Below are 12586 nucleotides of genomic sequence, written 5' to 3' on the forward strand. Positions count from 1 at the left end.
TTGTTTGGGGAAAGAATAAAACATTTGCATTTGACCTCTTTACATGCGCTAAAATATAAATACGTAATGACGTGTGCAGAAGACACAACATGACATCCGACTGCCTCCCAGTAGGCTGTCGCTACCACTGTACACTGCAGCATAATCTGAAGAAGGATTAGAGGTATCAAAAATTAGATACTCCCCAGTGTGTGTGTGTGTGTGTGTGTGTGTGTGTGTGTAGGAGGAGTTGTGGGCGTGTTTTAGGGACTTACTTCGGTGCGGCGCCATCGGTAAAAGGAGATGATGGCAAAGGTTTGCTGAGAGGTGAACGCTCAGGGGCTCTGAATCCCGAAGATAAGAGTGCGGGGGAGTACGTGACAGGTAGCAGCTCACCGTTTGAGAGGGAAGAAAAATCCCACAGCGGGTTAATCCAGCGTGAGGGGCGGGGGAGGAGGAGAGACGTAGCGGCTCACAGCGACGCTCGCTGCACAAGGACGCTCTCTCTCTTTTTCTCTCTCTCTCTCTCTCTGTTCTCTCTCTCTTCCACCCTCGTCCTTCCTCTGTCACCCCCGCCTTTTACCTCTTACCTCTCCGGCAGTCGCGTTGCCATTCTATCCCTCTTCTCTCTCTCTCTATCCCTCTTCTCTCTCTCCCTCTCTCTCTCTCTCTCTATCCCTCTTCTCTCTCCCTCTCTCCCCCCCTCCCTGACTTCCTCCTCCTCCTCTCTTCTCTTCTCTCTGTGTCACTGGAGAGCGTCTCAGTGTGAAAATGCCATCCTGCTCTCCAGACTGTTGCCTCCTTCAGGCAGTGGAGGTAAGAGACGGGCGTCCGTTTTCTTTCTGCTCGCCGTTAACCTTTTTATATGTGTGTGCATGGTTTTGTCCTTTACCCCCCCCCCCCCTTCCACCTCTGTGTTTCCAAAACTTTCCTCCTGCGTCACAAAGTTACCTCTTGCTTCGATGGGGGCAGAGACCGGGACGTCTCCCGCGGCTGCTCCCTCCGTCCTGCTGTCATTTCCGCGCTTTTCCGCTAAATGTTTCTGCCCCGTCACCACCCTTTCGTGTCCCACTCCCCCCGGTCGTTTTGGCGCCCGCGACTGGATGCGCACGTGCGTACTTTCCCCACCGTGTTTACGGGATAGAGGTCAGGCCCCGCCGACCCTTTTTGCGATCTCCATCGCTGCGGCGACCTCTCTCCCTGTTAAGCTGCGCTACAGTGGTGTGAAGCAGCTGGTCTGTGGATAGATGTGCAGAAACACACTCCAGTTGGGGGGGCGGGGGGGGGGGGGGAAGGAACCCAAAACGTACCCAGTTAAAATGTTACCGCTTCCATTTTGAAATCGTCCAAAATGGCGCTTCGGTGGCGGGTCCTGAAGTGTACCCGGCGGCTGCTCCCAGGCGGCGCCATTTTTGAGGGCAAAGCCACGACTCCTTCCTGAGATTGTTCAGATTCATCGGCTCACGTGCGCGTTTATTAATACGCGGGCGAACAAGCGCGTTTGAGGCGTGGACGAAAGGGTCGAGCGCGCGGGGGGCGGCGACCCGCGATGCCTGTCGTCCTCCGTGTGTGAGCGCATCACATGTTGGAGTGACGGGACAAAGCACCTGGGTATGGAGGTAAACCTGAACCGCCTCCCCCCGGACGGCCACACCACTTCCTCCCCCCTCTGCCTTCATTTTCCAACCGCTCTCCTCATGTGTTTCCAGATAGTGAAGGTGTGGAGCGAGGATGGGGCGGGAAAAGTGGTGGAGATTCCCGCCGACATGACGGCCAGAGACGTCTGCCAGCTCCTGGTCTACAAGAACCACTGTCTGGACGACAACGCCTGGACGCTGGTGGAGCACCACCCCATCCTCGGCCTTGGTAGGAGCGTGTGAATGCGCGTGGCGCCCCCTCGCCGCCGCAGGCAAATGTGATTTTTAGCGCCGCGCACGGTGCAGGTGTGTGGCCAGAGGTCCGGTTCCCGTCTTCCCTGTCTGTGCATCTGTGTTTCGCCTGTTGTGTGTTCACTTGTTCCTGGCACAAGTGCTCCTGTGCCGTCCCTGCAGCGCTGGGAGGCACGGCGATCCAGGGATTAGGCATTTTCCATGTTCGGCTCGCACGGCTGCTCCCTCCCAGTAATTCCCTGCTTGGTGTGTGGGGGGGGGGGGTATAAGAAAAGAGGTGAAAAGAGATGGTTTTTCATCTTTTCAGCAGCTTTATTTATTCCTTATCACTTTCTTTCGGCCCTGCCTTTGTCCCCGCCGCTGCGTTTCCTCCTCCCGGCTCGTATTTTTAGAGTCAAAGGATCTTTGTGCTTTGCTGCTTAATCTGCGTTTGGGTGGAAAAAAAAAGAAGTGCACTGGAGAGGTGGAATGTGAGGTGAGGAGAGGGAGGGAGAGAGAGAAAGATGAAGGCAGAGAGAGGGAGAGATTTTGGAGGTGCTGGTGGTGGTGGTGGTGGTGGTGGTGGGGGGGGCGGGGGTGTCTGGACCGGAGCGTCATACCAGAGTTGCCTGGAACCAATCGTAGTTCTCCATCAGACGAGCCCCTAGTCCAGCCGACCAATCAATCTTTCTTTTAGCCTGCACAGGAAATTCCCCGCTTACAGCCAGTGCGCACACACACACACACACACACAGACACACACACAGACACAGACACACACACACACACACACACACACACACACGCACGCACAGACAAAACTGCATTTAGAAAAAGTTTTACTGGAGTCTATTTATACTGCAAATGTTGCTCCAATGGCTGTGTTTTTAAAACCTCGTTTGGAGTGTGTGCAGCGTGCGTGTATTCATGCAGAACTGGAACATCCTGTCGCTATCAACGTCTAATCAGCTGCGCTCTGAGATCATATGCAAACTGACACACACACACACACACACACACACACACACACACACACACACACACACACACAGTGTAATTGGGCCACTGGGCCTCCACGGTGCACAGTGAGCAGGTTAGGCCTGCGCAGCTCCTAATGTGTGGTTGTGTGTTAGTCCGTGGTTTTGTGTCTTCGCCGCTCTTAGCAATCAGCCTAAATACACGATGACATCATCTTCCTGCAACCCCCCCATCTGATGCCCGTTCTCCTCTCCACCTTCACCTCCTCCCTCGTAGCTTCTCCTTTTCACAGCCTCTCTCCGTTTAACCTCTTACTCCCATGCCCGTCTCTTAGTAACAGGGTTGCTCCTGCTGTCACTGCGTCCAATCTGGTCGATGTTGCAGCAAATATGGAGGAAAGGAAAAAAAGGTTGACGAGCTTTTAGTTTTCCTGCAGCCTTCAGGATCCTCGTTGCAAATTAGTGAGGGTTAACAGGTGATGCTTGTGATTAAAAAGCCTCTTTTACTGAAATTATGACCAGAAATAAATGGTAAAACAAATTTGGGGCACAAAATTGGGCCTATTGTGCATCACTGAGTGTGTGCGTGTGTGTGTGTGTGTGTGTGTGTCCTTACAGAGCGGTGTCTGGAAGACCACGAGCTAGTGGCTCAGATCCAAGCCTCCATGAGCAGTGACAGTAAATTCCTCTTCAGGAAGAACTATGCCAAATATGAATTCTTCAGGAACCCCCTGGTGAGTCTTGCATGCCTGAAAAGTCATTTCTGTAATGGCCTCACTTCAGCACGCAGCCCCACCACACACACACACACACACACACACACACACATGCGTGCACAGCTGTCACAGCCTTGGTATTTTTGACAGGAGCCCCTGACGTGGGAATATTTTGCGTTTGACAGCTCGTGTGCGCTCCAGATCTCAGGGGTGACGACGGTCACCTGATAAGACGTTTCAACCCCCGACAATGATCACAGACACACGCGACATCTGTTTGGCAGGAAGTGGAGCAGAAAAAGGCGTCCCAGAGGTGCTCTTTCAGCTGTATGTGGATGGAAAAGGCGGGAAAATGTCACACCTCTATGTGGGTCATCCATGTCAGCTGATCAGTGAATTGTCTAAAATGCTACAGCAGCTTTGTGAGGAAGCTATGAACAGCAGCTATGGCGCTTTGTTGAAGTTGCTGCCGTATTTCGTCTGTGTGGCCCGGTTTTGTCGTCGAGCCGGGAGCTAACGCTAACGCTAAAGTATCAAATGCACAGCCGGACCTCGGTTCAGGTCCAGATAAATGGACCTGCCAGCCTCCTCACCTGGCATCTTCAGCTGACGAGGGTCCGAGCGTGTGGCGACGTTATCGAGGTGGTGTGTGTGTGTGTGTGTGTGTGTGTGTGTGTGTGTGTGTGTGTGTGTGTGTGTGTGTGTGTGTGTGTGTGTGTGTGTGTGTGTGTGTGTGTGTGTGTGTGCGCCAGAGAGGGTGACCTCAGCTCTGGTAATGAGCACAGTAAAACACCAGAGTGCTGTCCGCGGCCTGTCAATCATGCTAAGAGTAGCACTGCTGGCTAAAGGGGATTACATCAGCGGGTGAGATCATACTGCATCCAGTCCCACACTGGAGTGCTCTCTCTCTCCTCAACACACACACACACACACACACTCTATTCTCTCTCTTTCTACCTCTTTACCTCGTCCACCCCCACCCTTTGTCTCGGAGTCCTGCGGTCATCGGAGACACAGAAAGAGAGCGAAACACTATCCAACCCTGAGCTTCAATACACACTAAGTGGTTTCTAGTGCCTCCTTTCTCTCTCCTCCTTGCTCGCTCCCTCTTTCGCTCTCATGATGTTGCTGCGTCTCTCTGCCTTTCCTTTCAGAACTTTTTCCCAGAGCAGATGGTGGCTTGGTGTCAGGACTCTAACGGTTCCATCCCGCAGTCGCAGCTCCTGCAGGTAAGGCGGCGGTTCGAATGCTAGCGAGGCCGGCACGCTGGCCACAGTCCAGTTCTCCAACACCAAATTTGACACGTCTGACCTTTTTAAATTGTCTAAAGGCCACATGTTTTTCAGGAGAAAAGAGCTGCATTTTATAAATAAACAAATTCAAAGGGAATATCATCATTTCTGACCCTGCATTACCCCCTTGTCAAGCTAACTCTTGATAAATGCCATTCTTGTGGTTTTACTTCCAGAACTTTTTAAACTCCAGCAGCTGTCCAGAAATCCAGGGATATTTGCACTTGAAAGAGCCTGGACGCAAGTCCTGGAAGAAACTCTACATGTTCCTGCGCCGCTCTGGGCTCTACTACTCTACTAAAGGAACATCTAAGGTGCTAATTTACTGCTCCCGGGAGCGAGAAACACTGTTGTGTGCAAAATAGCTCGTTGCTAAGCTTATTCCTCCGGCTTTATTTATCGTCATTTATGCCTTTTCCTGTGGAATGTATCAAATTCCCCTTCCTGTCTATAAACAGGAGCCCCGACACCTTCAGCTGCTGTCAGACCTGGACGACAGCAGCATCTTCACCGTCATCACAGGAAGGAAGCTTCACAACGCTCCCACCGACTTCCAGTTCTGCATCAAGGTAACGTGAAGAGGCTGCACGAGTGTGCCAGTGTGTGTGTGTGTGTGTGTGTGTGTGTGTGTGGGGGGGGGGGTCATAAGGGACACAGGGGTTAAAACAACCCAGCAGGGGGGTCAAGCACACACTCAGGGCTGTGTGTCTCTCACCAGGGGTAATCTGTGGTGGGTCACCTGCTGATCTGGGATAAACCCAGTGAGTTAAGCTCTGATGGTAGAAAAACCTGGCCTGTTTAACCACCCCCACCTCACACACACACACACACACACACACACACACACACACACACACACACACACACACACCTATAACCACACAAGCTCGCGCACGCATCAGAGCAGCCAGTGTGTCCGAAGCTGTCCACGGGGGTGACGGTGCAGGATTTGGTAAAGGATTTTACTTGGCGGCCTGGGGTGCTGGATTGTTGCTATGGCGACATGAATGAATTAATCTGTAGGGGTTGCATTGAAGAAAGCGGTTGTCTTGACGTCCTGGTTGCGGGCGGAGGGAGGGGAGGGAAGGCTCCCGGCGCCGCCGCCTCTGTCCTCCGCGCGACCACGCGGACATGGCGCCGCCTCGTTCTGGAGCGGCCGATTCCCCGGGTCGATGCGGCGAAGGTGAAACGTGCCGTTTGTTGTTGCACAGCCCAGTAAAGCCAGGAGCGACTGTAAGGAGCTGAAGATGCTGTGCGCCGAGGACGAGCAGAGCCGCACGTGCTGGATGACGGCCTTCAGGCTGCTCAAGGTAGGTGATCCACCTGTGGATGTGGTCAGGATCACTCAGCGTGTCTCTAACCCCCCCCTCCATCTCTCGCCCCTCAGTATGGGATCGTCCTCTACCAGAGCTACAACGTCCCACAGCAGAGGAAGGCCAGCCTCACTCCATTCTCCGCGCCTGTGGTGAGGCTCTGCTCTGACCCCCCCCCCCAGTAGAGCCCAACTAAAGCCTGAATAACCCGAACACAGAGCAGATCCTGGAGGAGCCTCCAGCCAGGCTTATTTTTAGACACAACCCATATTTGATTACCGGTCTGAGACCCAGCAGCAGGAAACGTGACTGATCGGACCGTTTAGAGCAGCCGCGCTGGTTAAACCGCCTGTTTTCGGACTCGTCTTTGATAACGCTCATTTCAGCTGAAAGCCCGGTGAGGCGTTTTTAGACCGCAGCGGTTCTGGTTGCAGACGGGATTTGTCACGCCCCAGTGCCTGTGTCTGGCTTGCTTGACCTCTGACCCTTGTCTACCCCCCCCCTCCCCTCCTGCCACAGCGGAGTGTGTCCGAGAACTCCCTGGTCGCCATGGATTTCTCTGGACGGACCGGGCGCGTCATCGACAACCCCGTGGAGGCCCAGAGCGCCGCCCTGGAGGAGGGACAGACCTGGAGGGTGAGGAGGAGGAGGAGAGGAGGAGGAGGAGAGGAGGAGGAGGAGGAGGAGTTTGGTCCAGACTTTGCTGGATGTTTGAGGCTAAAATCGATTGTTTTTTTTTCTTCCTGCTGCAGAAACGGAGCCAGCGGATGAATGTCCTGGGCAGCCCCAGCCCGATGCACCCCTCCTCCCTGAGCACAGGTACCAGAAACTGACCCGCACTCTGTCGCCGCGGTTGTTTTTCACCACGATAAGAGCGGGGATTGTGTCTTCCAGTGATCCACAGGACGCAGGTTTGGTTTCACGGCCGCATCATGAGAGAGGAAGCCCATAAAATGATCATCCAGCAAGGCCAAGTAGACGGGTGAGAACGTCCGGGAGCGTCCCAGCGCAGGAAGGAAGCCGCCTTTTTCCTCGCCAGAGCTCTTAAAAAGGCTCCTTTTCCCTCCTCCTCAGGTTGTTCCTGTTGCGGGACAGTCAGAGTAATCCCAAGGCGTTTGTGCTCACCCTGTGCCACCATCAGAAGATCAAGCACTTCCAGATCCTCCCGGTCAGTCCAGAAATGAGGTTTTAATGATGTCACTTCGCCTCCACGCGGTTGAATGTCGGAGCGCTGCAGGTTCTGATGGGAAAAGAGCTGTTGGGTTTCATGTAGCGGCGCCGTTTGCTAGCTATCCTTCAAGCTGTGGGCCTAATCTCATTTAAAACCTCCAACATCCATCTGGCCCGTTCCGCTCGCTTAACGTCACCGCCGACCTTTTTCCAAGGCATGCGTGCTTTTTTAAGGTTTTGAAATATGTTATCCTTTCTCCCGGGCAGCCATCTGTTTCGATTTATTTCGTTATTGCTGAGGACTTTAAATGGCCGAGAGGGCCCGCTCACCCAAATTAGAACAGACACTCGCTCGCTCGTTGCTCCCGGTTTCCAGTTGTGCAGAGGGGTTTTGAGAAAAATCGAACCAACGCGAGCTCGCTGACGGAGTCGGGACGCGCCGTGCGGCCGAAAACAGCCCTCGCTAACTTTGGAAAACCTGGAAAGTGGTCGATCTGGAGCGCCTGCAGAGACCTACAGGCACGAGGAAAGAAGGGAAATGTTTTAATAGGGTCGCTGCAGAGGCGCCGGGCGGGCACTCGCGCTAGCATTAGCATGTGACAGCGTTTGTTATGGTTGTTCCTGACCATTCGGCAGAATGCCGATGCCCGATTTTAAATCGATTCGTCCAAAATGTGAGACTTTATTGCTGTTGCCAGCCAACGTTCTGCTATAGCAACGCTAGCTGAAAAACAGGAGCCGTGCCTGTCAGCTTCTAATGTAATAATCTACAGATTTGCCTCAATTTCTGCGAAGAATAAAGTCCAGTTAGCGGCGCATGCTAACAGCTGTAGCTGGTGCGGGGCGTGCTTGGAAACCTGCGTCATCCTCCTCGTGGATAAACGCCTCGAGACATTTGAACGGATTATTTTTGCCCGAATTGAGGTCCGTGAGTTCCTCATTTCTCAGTTTTGAATGAGCGATTGTTCACCGTCTCTCCCTCCTTCTCTGTCTGGGCTTTGTTTGACAGTGCGAGGAGGACGGCCAAGTGTTCTTCAGCCTGGACGACGGCGCCACCAAGTTCACCGACCTGATCCACCTGGTGGAGTTCTACCAGCTCAACCGAGGCGTGCTGCCCTGCAAGCTCAAACACCCCTGCACCGCTGTGGCCTTGTGACACCCCACCATCTCCCTACCCCCCCTTCTTTTTTTTGCACACTTCTCCCCCTGAGAACCCCCCCCTCCTCTTGTCCTCCCCACTCCCTCCCCAGTGAGGTTGAGGAGATCCAGAGGTTCTTTAGTGAGACCTCTGCAGGAGCTGCTGGAGAAGGTTCGGTTGTCCGTTGGCTCCTCAGCGTCTAAGGGCTGTCCTGGATGGATCCTCCCTCACTCCTGAGCCCCCCCCCCCCCCCCCCCCTCGCTCCCTCCATTGACTCTCCTCATCCTCCAGGCCTGATAAGCTGTGGTGCCTTCCCCACGCCGGCCTCCGCCGAGGCGAGCGTGCAGCGCCACCCTCTGACTTCCTCATCGATCATCAGGGATGGACGGAAACCTCTCTGGGTCCTTTTAAAACTCGATCCAGGAGCTTTCTCAACCTGTGCAGTCCAGTCTGGATAAGCTGAACCCCCCTCCTCCCAAAACCGCCACCACCGAACACCCCCTCCACCCCCAAAAGAATAAACCTAACTGCACACGCCGTGGCCTCCCCGCTGCGTCCTGTCCCATAATCCCACTGGTGCAACCCCCGATCCTGCCTGCCCTCCACAAAAGCTCAGAGGAACGTTTGGGAGAGGGGAAAGAGAAGTAGCGGAAGGCGAGCTAAGCGGCTCTCTGGCGAGGGTTTTTTTTTTTTGCTGAAAGGACAGAGGAATGTTTATCAGGAAGGCTGCAACAAGCCTCTCTTGTAGAGTTGATTACTTGATGTCATTTTAATGCTGTTTTATTACTGTTGATTCAATGCAGAACTAGTTTTGCACTCCCGGGCGGACAGAGGCCAGCTGTTCTCTGGAGCTAAATGAAGAGGCCTGCTCTCCGTTCGCCTCCTCCCTGCCCTCCCCTTGAAAAACATGCATGTGAATTTCCACCGGTCTTGGATTGGATTACAGTGGCGTGGGAGCAAAGAGAGTCGCGGTCGATTACGCAGTGCCTTTCAGACGGGTTCAGGAACATCGCGAACCTCTGCGGCTCGAACTGACAACATCGTACTTGGGTCGGGGGGGGGGGAATATGAATGTGCTCTCGAAAACCACGAGGAAGACTGTTAAAACGGAAATTGCGCCCGCCACCATGTTTGTACCGTTTCAGTCTGTTTTCTTTCTTTTTTTTTATCGGAAGGGTTCAATCGTATCGGTGAATTTGTCTTTGAATGTCTCCAAGTCTGTTCTGGGCTCACTGCTTGCACATTTCTATTTTGTTTTTTAACTGTCTTTACTTTGACGATGGGTTGGAGGCGTCCCGTTTCGATTTTTGACCACTGTTCACTCACTCCAGAATAGACAAATCAACAGAAGCACTCCCTCTTCCTTTCCTTTCTTTTTTTTTTTTTTTTGCTTTGCTTGTGTTAACATGGAATTGAACAACTTGAAACGTGAGCTCGGCCGACCGTGAGTCAGCACGGCCGGGTCAGCTTCACCTGCCTTAAGTGTACAATTTGAGCCTTGTGTCTGAAATCTTAGCTAAATTTAAACGCACATACAGAGACGTAGTTTGGGATTTTAACAGGAGAGAATCGACAGTGTTAAAGATGAAATGTCACCTGATACTTGCCAAGAGTTAAATGGGAAGATCGATACCAGCGCCCACTCTAGTGCTCGCTCATTACCGCGCTAAATTCGCCTCGCTGACATTTAATAAATGTGGACAGGATGTCGTTACTACCTTGTACGACAATTCCCAGATTCCGGTGCTGCCACCTGGTGCTGGGGCGCTAGTTCGAGCTGTGGAGCGGCGGTATCGACGGCCTCGTTTGAGCCTCGGCGAGAAGGGATACGCAGCAGGTAGAACTGGTGACGCAGCTTTTCATTTCTGGTCCTATTTTCTCATGGGGAGACTGATCTTATCTCAGTGCTGCTGCTATGGTGCAACATCCTGTCCAGATATTTCCAGGAGACGTAGGAGGAGCGTGCTAGCAACAGTGGTTAGCTGGTAGACCCTCACAACCAAATAGGAAAGGCTTATTTCCATCGGGTTGGGAGCCACACTAGAGATGGCTTCAGTGGACCAGAATGCCTTGCAGCTTTGCTCTGCTTGATGAATCAGCGTTCATTAGATGCTATGTAGAGTGATTTCCTGCCTTTGTGTTTTCTAGTGAAATGTGTATTTTTCAAATAGGATTAATCAGTAAAACTCCTAAATGTAAGTGACATGACCTCATCCTGGTGGCTGGACAACGAGACGGAGGAGTTCCGGCAGCAAATCTCACAATTAAGCCATTAATTATAGGACACAAACACGAGCAGCTTTGGTGCCCCCTGGTGGCCTCGTTGACTAATATAAATTGAGAATCCCAGCAGGGTCATAGGTCATCTGTATAGAAAGGGTGACCGCAGTCAGCGGAACACACAGCAGCAAATCCGCTTTCTGCTCCGGTCCAGCCTTTACCCCGCACCCCTCCTGGACCCTGGCTGCCCCGCACCCCTCCTGTCCTCGTTGGCATGAGGACATTAGCCAGGCTTAATTAGAAACTCTGGACCGACACTTACTCAGGAGCCACTGCCGCCATTCCACCAATCCCATGACCGGAGCCACTCGCCAGCTCTGCTCTCCACCAATCGGAGCCCTCCCCACAGTCAGCCTGGGTAGACTTTCTCCCTCTCAATGATTGGATAGTGCTGGATCCCCCCCCCCCCCCCCCCCCCTCTTCCCGTCCAGCTTGTAAGCTAGTGTGTGTTTGTGGCCAGACTGTTATACTGACTATTCAGGATTGCTCACTCTGCTACTCACTTATCATCACTTTATTTTTAAGAGGAAGGCTCTGGATAGAACTGGAGGTATCGCAGTGCTCCCCGTTCCCAGCTGTGTGTGTGTGTGTGTGTGTGTGTGGGGGGGGGGGGGTCGCCGTCCTTCCACCTCCTTCTGTTTTCTGTTTTTTTAATCACTGTGCTACGTTGCAAGATGTATTCCAATATACGAAGGCACCAGTGCACGTCATCCTTTGTTTAAGTATGTGAAGCTACAGCGAGGGCGTAGGTGTAACACTGTACCTGGGTCACAGATCACTATTTGTGGTGGGGTTGTGTTTTTGCTCATAACTCCGTGTGAAATGAAGAATGCTTTATGATGTCCTTTTTCCTCTTCATAATTTGATTTTGTGTATATTGACAATTATTGTGTATTTTCTTCAGTTTGCCACAAAAAAGGATCTTTTTACATATATAAATACACAGAATATAAAAATACACCGCAATATATACAGTATTAAATTAGCTTATTTTTTATTTGAAGAGCTCAAACTGGACATATATTTTGTCTGAACATCAGTTGTGTGTATAAGCTGATGCCAAAATCTCATTTCTTTCTCATCATTTGCTTCATTTTAAAGATCTTTTTGCACACTTTTCCTCAGATTAGCACGTTTGTATGCAATAGCTCACAATAATTTCAAGGTGCATAGCAACATTTTTAAGCCTCTCAGCCTATTCTTGCAGCAGGTGCCTCTTTTCTTTTTCTTTTTCCCCTTTTTTATTTAGTCACCGTCCGTCCGCTCACATTTACAGTTAGCTGTAGCCATGAAACGTAATCCTACTGGAACTAAATCTAAATATCAGGTGGTTATTGCACACAAGTCCTGTAGACATTAGTGACTCCGAGTGTTGGTGCAAAACAAAACTGTCTGGTTGTGTTTTTCTTGTTGAGTCTAAGACATAAGCTGAAGTCAAATAAACCTTTCAGGGAAATATCTTTTTTTCATTTTTATTTTAAGAGCAAATAACATTTTTTTTCCAGAAAACCCCCACTGTGCTTTTCTTCATTCTGTCTGTACTGCTCCTGTTCAGGTATTTTTGTACAAATAAGGGACTGATATATTCTCTGTTTATTGGAAATTAGAATAAAAGGCAAAATTGCTATAAACCAAACCTGGCTGACCAAGTGTTTTATTCAGAGATTAATTGCAGTTGCAAAATACTTTATTTATATATTCAAGGTAAGATATCTGTGTCGACTGGAATGGCTTTTATTTTCGTTTATTTGTATATGTGGGAAGTTATTAATAGTTCAGAAATGCAAATACAAATGTTACTAAAAAGTTAAACGGTAAATAACGCTTTCAAAATACACTACTATAAATGACAC

At 51.2% G+C, this 12586-nt stretch overlaps 1 protein-coding gene across 4 annotated transcripts in view; it reads left to right on the forward strand.

Annotated features, from left to right (window-relative positions):
• The window catches only part of LOC130518648 (growth factor receptor-bound protein 10-like), a 28260-nt gene extending 15891 nt beyond the window's left edge, over positions 1 to 12369 (forward strand). For all 4 annotated transcript variants that reach the window (XM_057021404.1, XM_057021405.1, XM_057021407.1 and 1 more), the window contains 12 exons: positions 1689 to 1845; positions 3443 to 3558; positions 4695 to 4769; positions 5009 to 5146; positions 5291 to 5401; positions 6044 to 6142; positions 6220 to 6297; positions 6665 to 6781; positions 6898 to 6964; positions 7040 to 7127; positions 7220 to 7313; positions 8325 to 12369. In XM_057021404.1, the coding sequence (XP_056877384.1) occupies positions 1689 to 1845; positions 3443 to 3558; positions 4695 to 4769; positions 5009 to 5146; positions 5291 to 5401; positions 6044 to 6142; positions 6220 to 6297; positions 6665 to 6781; positions 6898 to 6964; positions 7040 to 7127; positions 7220 to 7313; positions 8325 to 8471 (1287 nt within the window). In that variant the 3' untranslated portion in view covers positions 8472 to 12369. The remainder of the gene's footprint in view (positions 1 to 1688; positions 1846 to 3442; positions 3559 to 4694; positions 4770 to 5008; positions 5147 to 5290; positions 5402 to 6043; positions 6143 to 6219; positions 6298 to 6664; positions 6782 to 6897; positions 6965 to 7039; positions 7128 to 7219; positions 7314 to 8324) is intronic.
• Positions 12370 to 12586: the final 217 nt, after the last annotated feature.

Source organism: Takifugu flavidus, chromosome 21 (genome assembly GCF_003711565.1).
Source record: "Takifugu flavidus isolate HTHZ2018 chromosome 21, ASM371156v2, whole genome shotgun sequence".
NCBI lineage: Eukaryota > Metazoa > Chordata > Actinopteri > Tetraodontiformes > Tetraodontidae > Takifugu > Takifugu flavidus.